Raw genomic sequence first — 14,624 nt, 5'->3', positions numbered from 1 at the left:
ATATTATTTTTGCTTGAAATGCCCATCCCTGCCAAACTGCAGAAGTCGTGTTCTTCTTCGAGACCAGGTCATATGCGCAACTTGCCATCTTTCCCCCTCTCTCCCCCACTCTTTTTAGCCATTAAATTAATTATATTTAATCCTTGTCTCCTATATAAGTGCATTGGATTTTTTTATGACGGTATGACGATATTGAAACTGATACCGTTGCTATTTTTAGATCCCGCGGTATACGATATTACCGTATTACCGCCCAAGCCTAGTGGCGACTTCTCATAATAACATAAAAGGTTTTTAACGTCTTGTTTTGCGCCATTGCTGTCAAACAAACCAAAATCAAAAGCGTGTTAAAGTTCAGGTACAAGTCAATGCATTGACTTTGTTGAACTTGCACACTGATTATGGGTTGGAGCTCTTCATTTTAAACTCTTTATTCTACAAATGTGTTCTTACATGCACTTACAGTGTACTTACCTACTGGGTAATATAAGGTAACTACATGGATTAAGGTTAGGTTTAGAGGTAGATTCAGGGTTATTACACAGTTATTGTAATTACTGTAATAATTACATCTTATGTACATCTGGCAGTTCAACCAGGTGTCTGAAAAGGACAATAAATTTGCAACGTTTCACAATGACAGCAACCCTAACAGCAATGACGATTTAAGTGCACTTCTTCCCTTCACAGCGGTGTGCTTTCATTCCTCCATAAAAGCCCAAACTTAAAGGGTTAGTTCACCCAAAAATGAAAATTCTGTCAGTATTTACTCACCCTCATGTTGTTCCAACCCCATAAGACCTTCGTTCATCTTCGGAACACAAATTAAGATATTTTTGATGAAATCTGAGAGCTGGATCACTCCTCCATAGGCTTCTTAAGGGATCGAACTGGCCAGCCTCGAAAAGTTATTAAAGACATCGTTAAAATAGTCCGAGTGACTACAGTGGCTCAATCTTAAGTTTATCAAGCGACGAGAATACTTTTTGTGCGCAAAAAAAAAACGACTTTATTTCAACTATTCATTTCCTTCTCTTTGGGCCTCGAGTCAGTTAACGTAGTGTGATTCCGTAGAGCTACGTCACACGTAGGCTCACTATTGGCCGACGCTGGTTATGTGCGTGATGCGTGTGACGTACAACAACAGAAGCTTACGCTATTACACTAGTGAACTGACTCGAGGCCCAAGGAGATGGACATGAATAGTTGAAATAAAGTCGTTATTTTTGTTTGTTTTTGCGCACAAAAAGTATTCTCGTCGCTTGATAAACTTAAGATTGAGCCACTGTAGTCACTTGGACTATTTTAACGATGTCTTTAATAACTTTTCGAGGCCGGCAAGTTCAATCCCTGAAGAAGCCTATGGAGGAGTGATCCAGCTCTCAGATTTCATCAAAAATATCTTAATTTGTGTTCCGAAGATGAACGAAGGTCTTACGGGGTTGGAACAACATGAGGGTGAGTAAATACTGACAGAATTTTCATTTTTGGGTGAACTAACCCTTTAATGTCCAAATCAGCGATCGTCATAAAACAAAGTCTACTGTTGCTGAACTGTAGGACGTGCTCGGTAATAAAAAGAGTTATTAAAACTCCATTAAGCCATGAAAGTGATGCTTGTAAATCTCAAAGTAGTTTAGGATGCGGCCTGTATTCCTGTCAGTCAGTCATGCAATATCACACATTGACACGCATCCGGGAAACTGGTTTCCCCAAGGAGAGCAACAACACTGGATTTAGTGACAACGCACAATATGTGTCAGATGTGCTTCATCAAGTGCTGCCAGCATTTCTCACAGCCCATCTCTCAGATCTCCCGTTTTCATATCTCCCTCTAAAGATCAGTCTTCAGCTTCTCCTTCTAGCCTGTCACAATACAGGCTAAATCTATACGTCAAGTCCTGAGTCAACACAACGTTCCCTCACAGAGAATGCAGCTCACTTTGAGCAACTTATCAAAGTTAATTATAAACTTGATCCACAGGATCCCAAGTTTATTTCCTCTTTATTGCACAGGATTTACTGTTGCGTTATAGGACACCCAAATGTTAGTGGGCTGCTAAACTTTACAGACTGCTTTAAAAGCGGCTTCAGAGTAACTGAATCAGTGGTGCAAACTTCATCAAATATGAGACTTCAAATTATGCTGTAAAGCAGCTCTAAAAAGACAATAATATCATTCAGTTCAAGTCAGTTCAGTTCAATCAATGTGTAAGCTTCATCAATTATGACTTGTAGTGTGATTAGAGAACAGAGAATGAATGAGAATGAAACTAAGATACATGTGGATTGCAATAAAGGTGTGAGTTTCATAGGAACTTCCACTGAAAATGAATTCCGGTCACTTTGTCAATGCAAATTGCTGTATGTCCGATACCTAGCATCTTTTCAGCGGGTCTCTGTCCGCTTGTTTGGGTTCAGACGGCAGCGTTCACACTTATTCAAATGAACCGCACTTACAGAGCAATCACACCAGGGTTCGTTTTTAATTCAACCAAACATGCCACGTGTGAACACAACTTAAATGAACGGCCAAAATGCATGACAACTTTTCTGTTTGCGGTTGAAAACGGTGTCAAGTGAACGCCCCCAGAAAGATTCGGGTCTCAATTCTCTTCCATGGACCTGATTCACACACACTTGAATGCTTGATAGATTCATTTCCTGTTAAGAAATACTAGCACAAACAGATTCCGGTCTTTGCTTGTAAAGTTGGGCTCAGGCTGTGGACTAGGAGATATGACTCTTCATATTGGCAAGGAACTCCTTTTTTTTCTCCAATCACAGCAAATATTTTCAAAATAATTATTTCAATCAATCAATTACAATCCACATCGATCTTAGCACACTACAAGTCACACTGTACCGTGTCAGTCTACTGTATCCTGTTTATCTTTAATAAAACAGGTTCCGCCCGTGCGATATCCTCAAACAGACTGGTGTCATGTGATGCGTTTTGGATTTGTCAGCAAATACAGTTCTGCAGGCTGGCTGTCTCTTTCTCTTTCATACTCAAGATTCAGCTCTGACTGCAAATATAAGATCATTATCTTTGTCCTGATCAACCACATGCAGATTAATACCAAATTCATCCCCAAATCAGCGCTTTATGAGGGAAAATCGAGATAGCCTGACAGTCACTCCCATTAGGCTTATTCAGAGTTTCTATTCTTCTATTAATTCTTAGGCCATAACTCTGAAGATATGAAAAAATCCCTGGAAGACATTGAGACTCAAATGTAGAGCACTACAAGCCAGATAGGGGATTAAACACACCTCACGCAGATCCAATAAGAGATGAGCCCTCTACCAGTGCAAACACCATGAAGAGAACAAGACAAGAGAACAAGACTAGCACAAAACAGACTGTGATTTTAGAGGATTTTTCGAAACGCACTTGCACTTGAATGTGGCCAATGCCATACGCTGACATTTCGCTAATGTGATCGCACCTTAAAGGGATACTCCACTTTTTTTGGAAATAGGCTCATTTTACAACTCCCCCAGAGTTAAACTGTTGAGTTTTACCGTTTTTGAATCCATTCAGCCGATCTCCGGTTCTGGCGGTACCACTTTTAGCATAGCTTAGCATACATCACTGAAGTGGACAAGACCATTAGCATTTCTCAAAAAAAAAATGACCAAAGAGTTTCGATATTTTTCCTATTTAAAACTTGACTCTTCTGTAGTTACATCGTGCACTAAGACCGACGGAAAATGTAAAGTTGCGATTTTCTAGGCTGGTATGGCTAGGAACTATACTCTCATTCCTGCGTAATAATCAAGAAACTTTACTGCCGTACCATGAGCGCAGCAGGCGTAATGATATGACGCAGCGCCTGAAAATAGTTCCGTTGTGTTGAAGGAAGGTGGCCTATTTTCAGGCGCTGCGTCATATCATTACGCCTGCTGCTCTCATGGTACGGCAGTGAAGTTTCTTGATTATTACGCAGGAATAACTACAGAAGAGTCAAGTTTTAAATAGGAAAAATATCGAAACTCTTTGGTCATTTTTTTTTTAGAAATGCTAATGGTCTTGTCCACTCCAATGATGTATGCTAAGCTATGCTAAAAGTGGTACCGCCAGAACCGGATATCGGCTGAATGGATTCAAAAACGGTAAAACTCAACAGTTTAACTCTGGGGGAGTTGTAAAATGAGCCTATTTCCAAAAAAAGTGGAGTATCCCTTTAAGAATCACTGATCTATAGTGTATCAGCAAATCTATTGAAGTCAGGCGAACACACACCAGCATGTGAACCATTGCCACAGAGGCCTTCAAACATGCAATCCCAGCTAACAGGGAACGTTCTCAGAGCTTTGGCTATTGGTGCGTTCAAGTGCTCCTTGGGAGCATTTTAATTCATTTATGAAGCACTGTAAACTTTCTCGTTACATATTATATTGTTATTACAATGCTATCATGTGCAGGGAATAAGCTTATTTCGTTGAAAATTAAAAAGTCTGATCATGTAAATCCAATGCTATATGCCTATAAGTATTGTGGTATTCCACCACGTTTCTCACAGACATGCTAGCAACTCATAAAAATCAGGCCTTAAAGAAAATCCCGAGCTTACGACTTTGTGGTGGCGTTCATGTGCGTTCAACTCATAAATACAATCTTTTCGACATGACTTGAACGCTCCATAATGTTCTGGCAAGGTTCTCTCAAAGTTATGAACAAATATTCTATCAGTAATATTTACAGAAGCTTAGTTTTTAATATTTTTTTCTTAAAACGCAAGCACAAAAACATTATTTATACATCTTTATTGAAAAGTTATTTTCTGAAATGTTTTAGTTGGACGTTCGTCTAACATTTTTAAAATGTTACTACTTCACAGAACATTCTAAAGTAACCGGTCCCATAACATTTGTCAAGTCAAGTCAAGTCATCTTCATTTATATAGCGCTTTTAACAATGGATTGTTTCAAAGCAGCTTTACATATAAACATTTAGAGATAAACATATAATTTAAGGTAAGAGAGATTGTTTTGGCTTTATAGCGGTTTTTGAATAATGTTTGCAAAACAATCAAATAGAATGTTCCATTAACATTTGCATTACCCAGAATTTTGTTGAAAACTTTTTTAGAAAAAACTGGACATTCTGAATGGAACTTTCAGAAACACTTTCAAAACTTAATGGGAACATTTAATAGCAAAACCTTCTTAGAACATATTTTTGTTAGGTGAGGTAGTATAAGATAATCTTTATATTGATAGCCTATATGATCTTTATATTCATAAAGTTTGTAGCTGGCAAAATCATAACTCAAGAAATTGAGCATACAGCGCACGAGCATTTTCCTTACTATAATTTTCAACACTTGCTCTAACTGTGTGTATTCTTAAAAATACTCCAACACTGCACAGTAGTTTGGTAACTTAGTTTTGAGTCCCAGCATGAGCCAACATGAGAGACTTGAACTGAAAACTCAAGGGGTGTTTACTGTACACCTGTTCTGATCAGCAGACTTTGGACTTGAATGCCTGTCTACAAAGACAATAACTGTGTGTAGCTTACCTCTGATGTCTCTCGTGCACAATTCTCAATATAATTTTTTCCTTGATCAGGTGTGAGACCAAGCCCAGCCATATATCTGGCCCATTTATGACCAGCGTTAAACCTGTAATTCACCTGACGCACCACATGATCACAGCAAGGTATAATTACAATAAACACATCCACTTACTCAATAAAGAAACTCGCTCCTTCCTTCGTGAAACCTTCCTCCCAACCTGTGGGTAGATCTAAGAGGCAAGAAAAACACAACGTTTGCGAAACTTTTAGCGTTCTGTTTTATACGCATATGCAACACGTAATAACACTGGGGTCTATAAAGCTCAATGGAAGCATGAATGCACTGACCGGATCGGATCATGTGTCCAGAATTGACAGGTTCCCCAGTGAGAGGATGAATCCAAGTGGTGGTGCACGACTCATCGCTGGCAGGAAAACAAACCACCTGTTAGCGATGCAATAGCTGGAAAACACTCGAACGCTATGGGAAACAAATTCTTTCTAATGCAATAGTAAACATGAATCCTCACTCAGTGAAAAAGACCCTGCCGTCCCTGCACACCCCATAAGAGCAGTTCTCAGGTAAGGTGTCCCGCCGGAGCGGCGCCGCCATTATTCCCGTGTAAAGTCCCGTCTACCTCTCATTCTCTCACTCCCTCCGCTGTCTGTCCTCCTCTAGCGTTCAGCGCTCGGGCAAAGGCGATTAAAGGGGAGGGCTAACTTTGCACTTGGCTAGCAAGCTTGGCCGACAAAAAACATAAATTCCTTACAGTAAAGACTATCGTCCTAAAACATAGAGATAATCATTGCTCACGCTCTTGAGATAACATACAATATTTTTTTCTGTTTATTTTATTTTCCAAAGACAAATGTACAGCTTTATTTATTTTTTACTATTTTAATCCCTCGCAAACAGAAGATGAAAATAATTAATAATAATAATAATAATAAAATAATGATAGCCTACTAATTTTTTATTATTTTTTATTATGCAATAGTTAAATAATTGTAATGGTCCCTTTAACACATTCAGTTGACCATAAGTAGCCTAACTTTGCACACACACAAAAAAGTAAACTCAAAACAAATAGCTTTAAACACAAAATAATTATGTTTGGTTACACATTATAGCTAGTTTAACATTTTTGGGAAGGCCGCAGAAAACATTTTGCCAATGTTATACGCCTATATGTCCACCAAATATGGATACGGACAATTAAATAAAAAACATAATACATTTGATCAGACTGGTCAAAGAAGCATCATAGTTCTATCAGACATTTCGAGCACTTGCTTTCTTTCTTCATGATCTTCACCTTGGCCATGTATCATTTTTACCAGTGATATGAAAACCTACAAGTAAGATGATTATAAAACTGCGCTCAGATTTTCGATATGGTCGTATTGTGACACCTAGAGGCGTGTGAGTATAAAGCAAAAGTTACTACTGATGCCATTTCTGTTAGCTAGCATTAATTAAATTCTCATAAAGTCTCATCAATACTCATCATGATTATATTATTCCCAGGGTGAAAATTATATTAGCTATGTTGGCTAACATTTTATTCATTTGAATTATATAGAATTTAAAAGACCTATTATAAATGATTAACATGTCATTTAATAACAACTAAATTATATATAATTTGGTTGTATCAAACTGTGCAACTTTAAGGCCTACATAGGATGAATTGCCCTAATATGGGACATTTTTTGCATTTCAGACATTAAATATTAAATCCACACCCAATATAATTTTAAAAACCCCAGGATGTGTCCGAATCAAATCAAAAGAGAAAATGCAGATAACACATTCATAAAGTAAATGATAGACATATTAGTGCTCTTTTTTTCTCATCTTAGTGCTCAATCTTTTATTCAGAAAGGACGCACAAAACCAATCAGAAATGACGGTAAAGACTTTTATAATATTGCAAAAGATTATTGTTTCAAATAAATGCTGTTCTTTTGAACTTTCTAGAATCCTGGGAAAAAAAACTATCACAGGTTCCACAAAAATACTAAGCAGCACATTAAACGGACTAAATACAGAAAAACACGCTTGTTTCACTACATTAGTGAGGACATTGAATAGACTTCCATTGATCAGGTAATGATATTTTCTATGGCCTAACCCAAACCCTGCCCCTAAACACACCCATCACAAAAACACTAGATTTAAATACAACCATGTTTCTGCGATTTATAAGCCCTTTTAACTAGTGAGGACCGGTATGTCAATCACTAGTCGGTTGTTATAATATTTCACTATAAGTGAGGACATTTGACCCTCACAAGTAGCCAAACCTGTACACACACACACACACACGTTGGGTTTCCATGTTTTGATGGGGACTTTCCATAGTAAAGGTTTTTTTCCCATAGTTCTTGTGGGGAGAAGAATTTATTGAAGGTAGTGTAAGCACAGTTCTTCAGCAGCGATGTTAGCGTGTCGGCCTTCAAAGAATCCTTACCCAAAGTTCTGTCTGTGTGACGAAACTTTATACATGAAGACAAAAGGGCTACATACACTAGAAAACTGTTTGGACCTCCCACAGGAGATTGATCTACACTGCAATCAACTCTGAGCAGTGTTGTTTCTTTGACATTCACACCCATCAGTTTCTATGGGCCATAAGTCTGTACGGGCCATTGGGTTCTTACAGACACAGAGTTGATCACATGGTACAGTCACAATGTAAATGCATCTGACCAAAGATGAGTGAAAATACACATCATCTTTCAAACCCTAAACCTACCCATCACAGAAGAAACCCTACTATTGTGTCTTTTCATAGAGTATACGCTTATGCAGCAAATATGACACACACACACAAACTTAGCGTGCTCTCTTTACTTTCTCAATTCTCACATAACACCGGATATATCCGGAAGCATAAGTACCAAGTGCATCATGGGAAATGTAGTCACAAAGCATTAACACAATATACAAAACCTAAATTTTTACACTTTAAAAAGAAACCATCACTTTGTATGACTTATAAGCCGTTTTCCTCATGGGGACCCAAAATGTCCCCGCAAGGACAAGGATTTTGGATATTGCCAATTTTGTGGGGACATTTTGTCCATGAAAGGACAGGACAGGACAGGACAGGACAGGACACCACACACGCACACGCACACGCACACACACACACACACACACACACACACACACACACACAACAACCAAAAAAAGATTTCATGTATGCAGGTCTCTCACTCACATTCACAAAATGGCTCTGTGAAGCTGCTGTAACTGATTTGAATATTCAAATATTTTTTACAAATCAGGCAGGGAAGCGTAAGCATTTGATTCATGTTTTTAACCTCTGGCCATGCACATTATTGACATTCTGTACCAAATCAACGTGACTATTTAACGTGATCCAGCTCAAGTTTCTCCCTGTAATAAGGATGTGTCCGTCCGGCTACCACCTGTGCTGGCTTTTGTGTGTGTCTCACACACCGTGGCTGCTGATTGCTCTATTGCATCAGACAGTCAGCGCTTTGTAATTGTGACTCCAGAGATCCCCCGTCTCAAGCTTTGGACTCTCCAGGATGAGTAATGGAGGCTGGCCGCCCTCCCACAACACACCAACCCCTGCTGCAATCATATGCAATCCTCACTGCCAGAGACTGCTGTGCTCGGTTGCTTAGAGACCAGGGTCACCTGGGTGAAGGCACCTTAGGAGAGGAACACATCGCATGCAACTACCAGCGAACAAAACTGCATGCTCACACATCTGTTGCTTTCCAAACTGACACTTTGAACAAGCTAGAGGAAAGTACAAGTGAGCTTTCATGTCACTAGTGTTAAACACTCTTTATAATAGCACATGTCCACCTTTATGTGATCAATAAAACATGTTTGATGCCATCCAATTAACTCAAGGACAAAGCATCATTAAATTAGACCCGCAGTCTGTTGTCACAGCGTGTAAGATTGCGTAAACGATTGCTTGTCTTTGCACCATGCAAGTGTGTGTTGCGGCCGCTGTGTCGAGGGGAGATGCTAATTGATTTCTCGTCAAGGGAGAGAGTTTCATCACGCTTTGTTTTTAACCCTCTCTTACACACGGCGCTCTCACAGGAGTTCTCCACCTCTGCAGTCTCAGTCCGAGACACAATCAACTGGTGAGATCAACCAAAACAAACGATCAAGGAAACACTATTGTGCATTTACCAAACGCAGGACGGGATAGTGGGACACGTACCCCCTGTTTCACAGACAAGGCTTTCTAAGACTATGTTTGAGCTGTTTTAACTGAAAGCAACTTGTATTGGCCTGTCTTAAAATATACCAGTGCCATTGTTTTCTCAAAATGCACACAGGTAATGTTTAATTTTCTTCTAAGGCATGTTTATAAAAGCTACTTTAATGTCCTAATTGAACTAAGGCTTAATCCTGGCTTAATCTAAGCCCTGTCTGTGAAACCGGGCCTCCTTGAAGTGTGACAGTGTAGAAAATACAAAAAACAGTTTCTATAAAGCTAAAGAGTTACTGCCATTTTATTCATTCTCGAGTACAAATTGCAATGATCAGTAAAGTCAAGTTTAGCAAATATCTGATAATAGTATTATTTTTTTGTGTCTATGAACAGGATGACCTTTTCAACAATTGCACCATTGTTCTAAAGTTTTTTTCTTTTTCTTTAAATAAGTTTGCTACGATCACCAAGGCTGCATTTCTTTAAACAAAAATACAGTAACATTTTTAAATTGTGGAATATTATTATTATTACAATCTAAAATAACGGTTTTGTATTTTAATGTATTTTAAAGTGTAATTTATTCATGTGATGCAAAGCTGAATTGTCAGCATCATGACTCCAGTCTTCAGTCACATGATCCTTGAGAAATCATTCTAATATGCTGATTTGCTGCTTAAGAAACATTTCTGATTTTTATGGTCAAGGTTGAAACAAGTTGTTCTGCTTAATATTTTTGTAGAAATGTGATACATTTGAAGAAATTAACAGCATTAATTCGAAATAAAAATATTTGCTGTCACTTTTAATTAATTGAATGCATCCTTGCTGAATAAAAGTATTAATTTTTTTTTTTTTTTTTTTTTACTTCTCAATGGTGGAGTATTTGTATATATATATAAACAATTATTTATTGTAACTTGGCCTTGTTACCTTTTTTTCTTGCATTTTCTCCAACTTTATAAATAGTTAAAAAACAAACTTTAGCAGCCTATTCTCACATCATTTCAAACCACTGAAGGGATAGTTCACCCAAATATTAAAATTGTCATCATTTACTCGCCCTCATTGTGTTCCAAACCTGTATGACCTTCATTCGTCTGTGAAAAACAAGATATTTTAAATAATTTTTTGTCCATACAATGAAAGAACCCTAAATTAACTCTTGACTCTGTTGACTCATTGTGTATATATATATATATATATATATATATAAGGGAAACTATCCCTTCAGTGGTTTCCCTTTAAATAAAATAACACTAGTCTACTACTCCAACATATCCACAATTTGTGTTAAAATAAATACGTGCGATCATCAGTCACACTCAAAGTCTGTAAGGTCTAGCAAAAAATGATTAACATTTAGTAGCAGTCAAGGTACATTGTGTGTTGGGACACAGCAGTGAGGTATAATTGTCAATATAACAGTCTAAAGGCTGGCCTTGGAACTATTAGATCAATAATTACAATCAGAAGCAACATTTTGCAGATTATTTTTTTTTCTGTACGTCGTCCTTATCTGCCCACAGCTTTTCCCTGTGTGACAAACTAAAACAGTAGCCGATGGCCTTCTCAGTTTCACTGATTCTCTTTCGGAATCGGTCTCTGTCCCGCGCGAGCTCCTCCCACGGCCCCTTACGTGAAGCTTGAAGAGCAAAGGACCAAGTGTGCATCTTGTGAACTTGTACGATGGGAGAAAATTTCACCTGGAAAACATTAGCAACGTGCTGTTATCAAGCAATGATTTACAACTGACATGTTGTCTAAAGCGGCATAAAGGTGTGGTCACATTAGCGGATTTTCAGAGACATTTCGTAGCCAAAAAGTTCTATTGTCAATAGTGTAGCGTAACACTTTCTGTTGGAATTTGCGCTATCAACTGGAACCTGTAACGAAATGTGCATGGGGAAATATTTCGCCGAACAACAGTAAATGTGACCACACCTTGAGACTGATAATTACCTTCTTAAAAGTAGCACATTTCCTCTGGTTGCCCTGAACCGCTGTCAGGCCAACATATCTTCTCCATGGCACCACTGATAATGTCTCAAAGGGTAATTTGTGGCAGCAATGGCGAGGAACTTTGCTTGGCAGCTTTGAGCGCCTCGAAGATTTGAAGAGTCTGGCTTTACCTTGCGTGCTCTGGCTGGGTGAATGGCGTTTGGGAGGTGTAGGTGTTGCTGGTGAGCTTTGAAGCGGCGCTCTGAAATTCAGCGGGTGATATGGGTCATCATTCTGAGAGAGGGATCTCCACAAGGCCTCTTCTTCTTCATCTTCAGAACCTGGTTTGGAAGATTCTGAGCCTGTAGATGCTGTGGATTGTGACGTGGGACTTTCAGGCTTTGAAATGTCCTGCGTTTTGCTTTTTTCAGCGGCCGCACTGGACAAGCACGCCGTGAAGTGCATCGGGTGATATGGGTCCGTCGAGCTGGTCAGAAGCTCCCAGAGTTTGTCGCTCTCCTCTCGTTCTCCTTCGAAACAAGAGCTGTCTGTGCTTCCCCAGCTGAACTCGCTGTCCGAGAGATGAGCGACTGACTGCACTTGACATGGAGTTTGAACATCCTCTGTAGATGAACCAGATGTGTCAGGATCACTGATGGGCTTTTGATGCTTTACAAAGTCCTTTGCTGAAAACCCTGACACGGTAAAAGTGCAGGTGCTCTCTGCGCATTTCCTCTCGGGACCTCCTAAAACGGTCCAGTCATATCCGTGTTTCCACACGGAGTGATCTCCAAGATAGAGATCTTCGGTGTCGTTGAGACACTCGGTTGCGTGGGACACGAGGTCGTCCACCAAAGAGCAACAGAGTTCATCGCTGACCAGACTGGACAGGACAGCTCTGGAGTGGGAGCTCACGTCGAACGGGTCTCTGCCGAATTTCGAAAGCGGACTGGAACCCCCGACCACCATGTTTTTGTTGTTTTCAAACAAGGAAGAGAGCAGGAAACTGTCAGAAGGGTCTCCTGAGCCACTTGTCATGTGCTGAATGTGTTGCCCTGTCTCGTCTGTGATTCTTAGATGGACTTCAAACCTGAACATCTGGAAAACTGGGAACCAAACAAAAGGAAGTTACTGTAAGTCCACTTCAGACCATAACCATAAACAAGGGCCATACTCATTTCAATAAATTTATATAGATAAATTAAATATATATGCAGTATATAAGCAGTGTGTGTATATATATATATATATATATATATATACTGTATGTGTGTGTGTGTGTATTTGTGATAGTACTAATAAGTGTTTTAAAAATAAAACAAAATGTAAAAATACTAAACAAGTGAAAATAATACAAATACTATTCATACTAATCATAATATATAAGTAAATAATTATATATATATATTAAATAATACAATTAAATACATATACTATAATTATATTATATTATCCAGTTAAAAGGAAATAAATACAAATAAAAAAATCTGTTATTTCACTTTTGCTCTAGAAAAAGTGTAGCCTATCAATTGGTTTTACTAATGTTATTTGGCAACACTTTACAATAAGGTTTAATTTACTAACATTAGTTAACATGAACTTGTACTCCTACAGCATTCAAAAAATGTTCATAAAATGAACAGTACTCCTACAGCATTTATTAATCTTAGTTAATCTCAACATTTATTAAAACATTTTTATGATCAAAAGATATATCTGTAGCACTAGTAAATGCACTGTGAACTAACATGAGGTTAATAAATGCTGTAAGAATATATTGCTCGTTGTTAGTTCATGTTAGTTAACCCAATAACTAATGTTAACAAACTAGACCATATTGTACAGTAATACTATGCGTTTCTTTATAACAAACTGCTGGTCATTTTCATCAACTAGTTGCTTATTAGCATGCATATTACAAGGATATTGGCTGTTTATTAGTAGCCTACTTATAAAGCACATATTAATGCCTTATTCTGCGTGACCATATTCTACATCCCTACCCGAAAACTAAACTTAACAACGACCTTACTAAGCAGTAATTATGAGATTATTGAGGCAAAAGTCGTAGTTACTAGTTAGTAAATAGTAAGAATTGGACCCTAATCTAAAGTGAATAAAAAATTTACATATGCAAATAAGTTGATCAACCCAGTTTGCACTTTCACAGAAATCTAGTAGCCTACATCACGCTGACATACGTTCATTATTATTAATAATAACGGAGTAAATATGATTATGTAAGTTAAACATGCGATGGCCAAGCATATGGATAGCATAAAATACATTACAATGCAAATATATCCGAAAATTACCCGTCATAAAAGTGCAGCAGATGACCTGGAGCAGCAGTCGCAGTTGTTCCCACACCACCGTCAGGATCTGTTTAGTCCAGGGCAGAAGCATCATGCCGCTGTCCCCGAAGCGCCGCAGCGCGGTCCTCTCCATCCTCACTCTTTACCTGTCAGTGTCACGTATTCTGATACTCGTCCCTCGGTGTGTTTTCGCTGTAGTAATTTATCGGCTGATTTTTGAAGCTTGCTACCGACATCTTCCCAAATATGTGGGCGTTAACTCCGAGCGAAAGCTGCTGAGTTCCACATGATCACCAAGTCCCGTTTACACACCTCCAAATGAACGCGTGACGGTAACTACTAGAGCTGAAACTTATGAACGCGCTCCACTATAAACAAATATCTTTAGCCTGCAACCATGCGACCTTTGATTTGTCCGCTTTTGTGTCACTCACATTAACACCGCCCCCTTTTACAACAAACCACGCCCACTTGATGGCGTAGCCCAGTGACGCATGATGGGTTGCTGTGGTTGTTGTCCCATGCGAAATTATCACGAAGCCACAGGTTTTTACATCATTACATTAAGCTTACTGTATACTCGTGACAATGTATTTAAGACACATTATTATTAATTAATTAATTTTATAT

The 14,624-nt window shown here is 38.6% G+C and overlaps 2 protein-coding genes across 7 annotated transcripts in view; both read right to left on the bottom strand.

The window, feature by feature from the left end:
• The window catches only part of plekha7a (pleckstrin homology domain containing, family A member 7a), a 102,030-nt gene extending 95,830 nt beyond the window's left edge, over window positions 1-6,200 (bottom strand). For all 6 annotated transcript variants that reach the window (XM_056255986.1, XM_056255977.1, XM_056255995.1 and 3 more), the window contains exons 1-3: window positions 6,058-6,200; window positions 5,876-5,952; window positions 5,700-5,757 (exon numbers count right to left, since the gene is read on the bottom strand). In XM_056255986.1, coding sequence (XP_056111961.1) covers window positions 5,700-5,757; window positions 5,876-5,952; window positions 6,058-6,140 — 218 coding nt within the window. In that variant the 5' untranslated portion in view covers window positions 6,141-6,200. The remainder of the gene's footprint in view (window positions 1-5,699; window positions 5,758-5,875; window positions 5,953-6,057) is intronic.
• A 5,028-nt stretch (window positions 6,201-11,228) lies between these two features.
• ppp1r15b (protein phosphatase 1, regulatory subunit 15B) lies at window positions 11,229-14,411 on the bottom strand. The gene is made up of 3 exons (XM_056253826.1): window positions 13,995-14,411; window positions 11,701-12,785; window positions 11,229-11,444 (listed from the first exon to the last, which is right to left on the bottom strand). Exons 1-3 carry the CDS (start codon window positions 14,125-14,127, stop codon window positions 11,229-11,231), a joined length of 1,434 nt encoding a protein of 477 aa, XP_056109801.1. The 5' UTR covers window positions 14,128-14,411.
• Window positions 14,412-14,624: the final 213 nt, after the last annotated feature.

This window comes from Rhinichthys klamathensis, unplaced genomic scaffold (genome assembly GCF_029890125.1).
Source record: "Rhinichthys klamathensis goyatoka isolate OS25496 unplaced genomic scaffold, OSU_Roscu_1.1 h1tg000005l_1, whole genome shotgun sequence".
In the NCBI taxonomy this organism is placed as follows: domain Eukaryota; kingdom Metazoa; phylum Chordata; class Actinopteri; order Cypriniformes; family Leuciscidae; genus Rhinichthys; species Rhinichthys klamathensis.
This window is presented reverse-complemented; position numbering and strand designations above follow the sequence as displayed.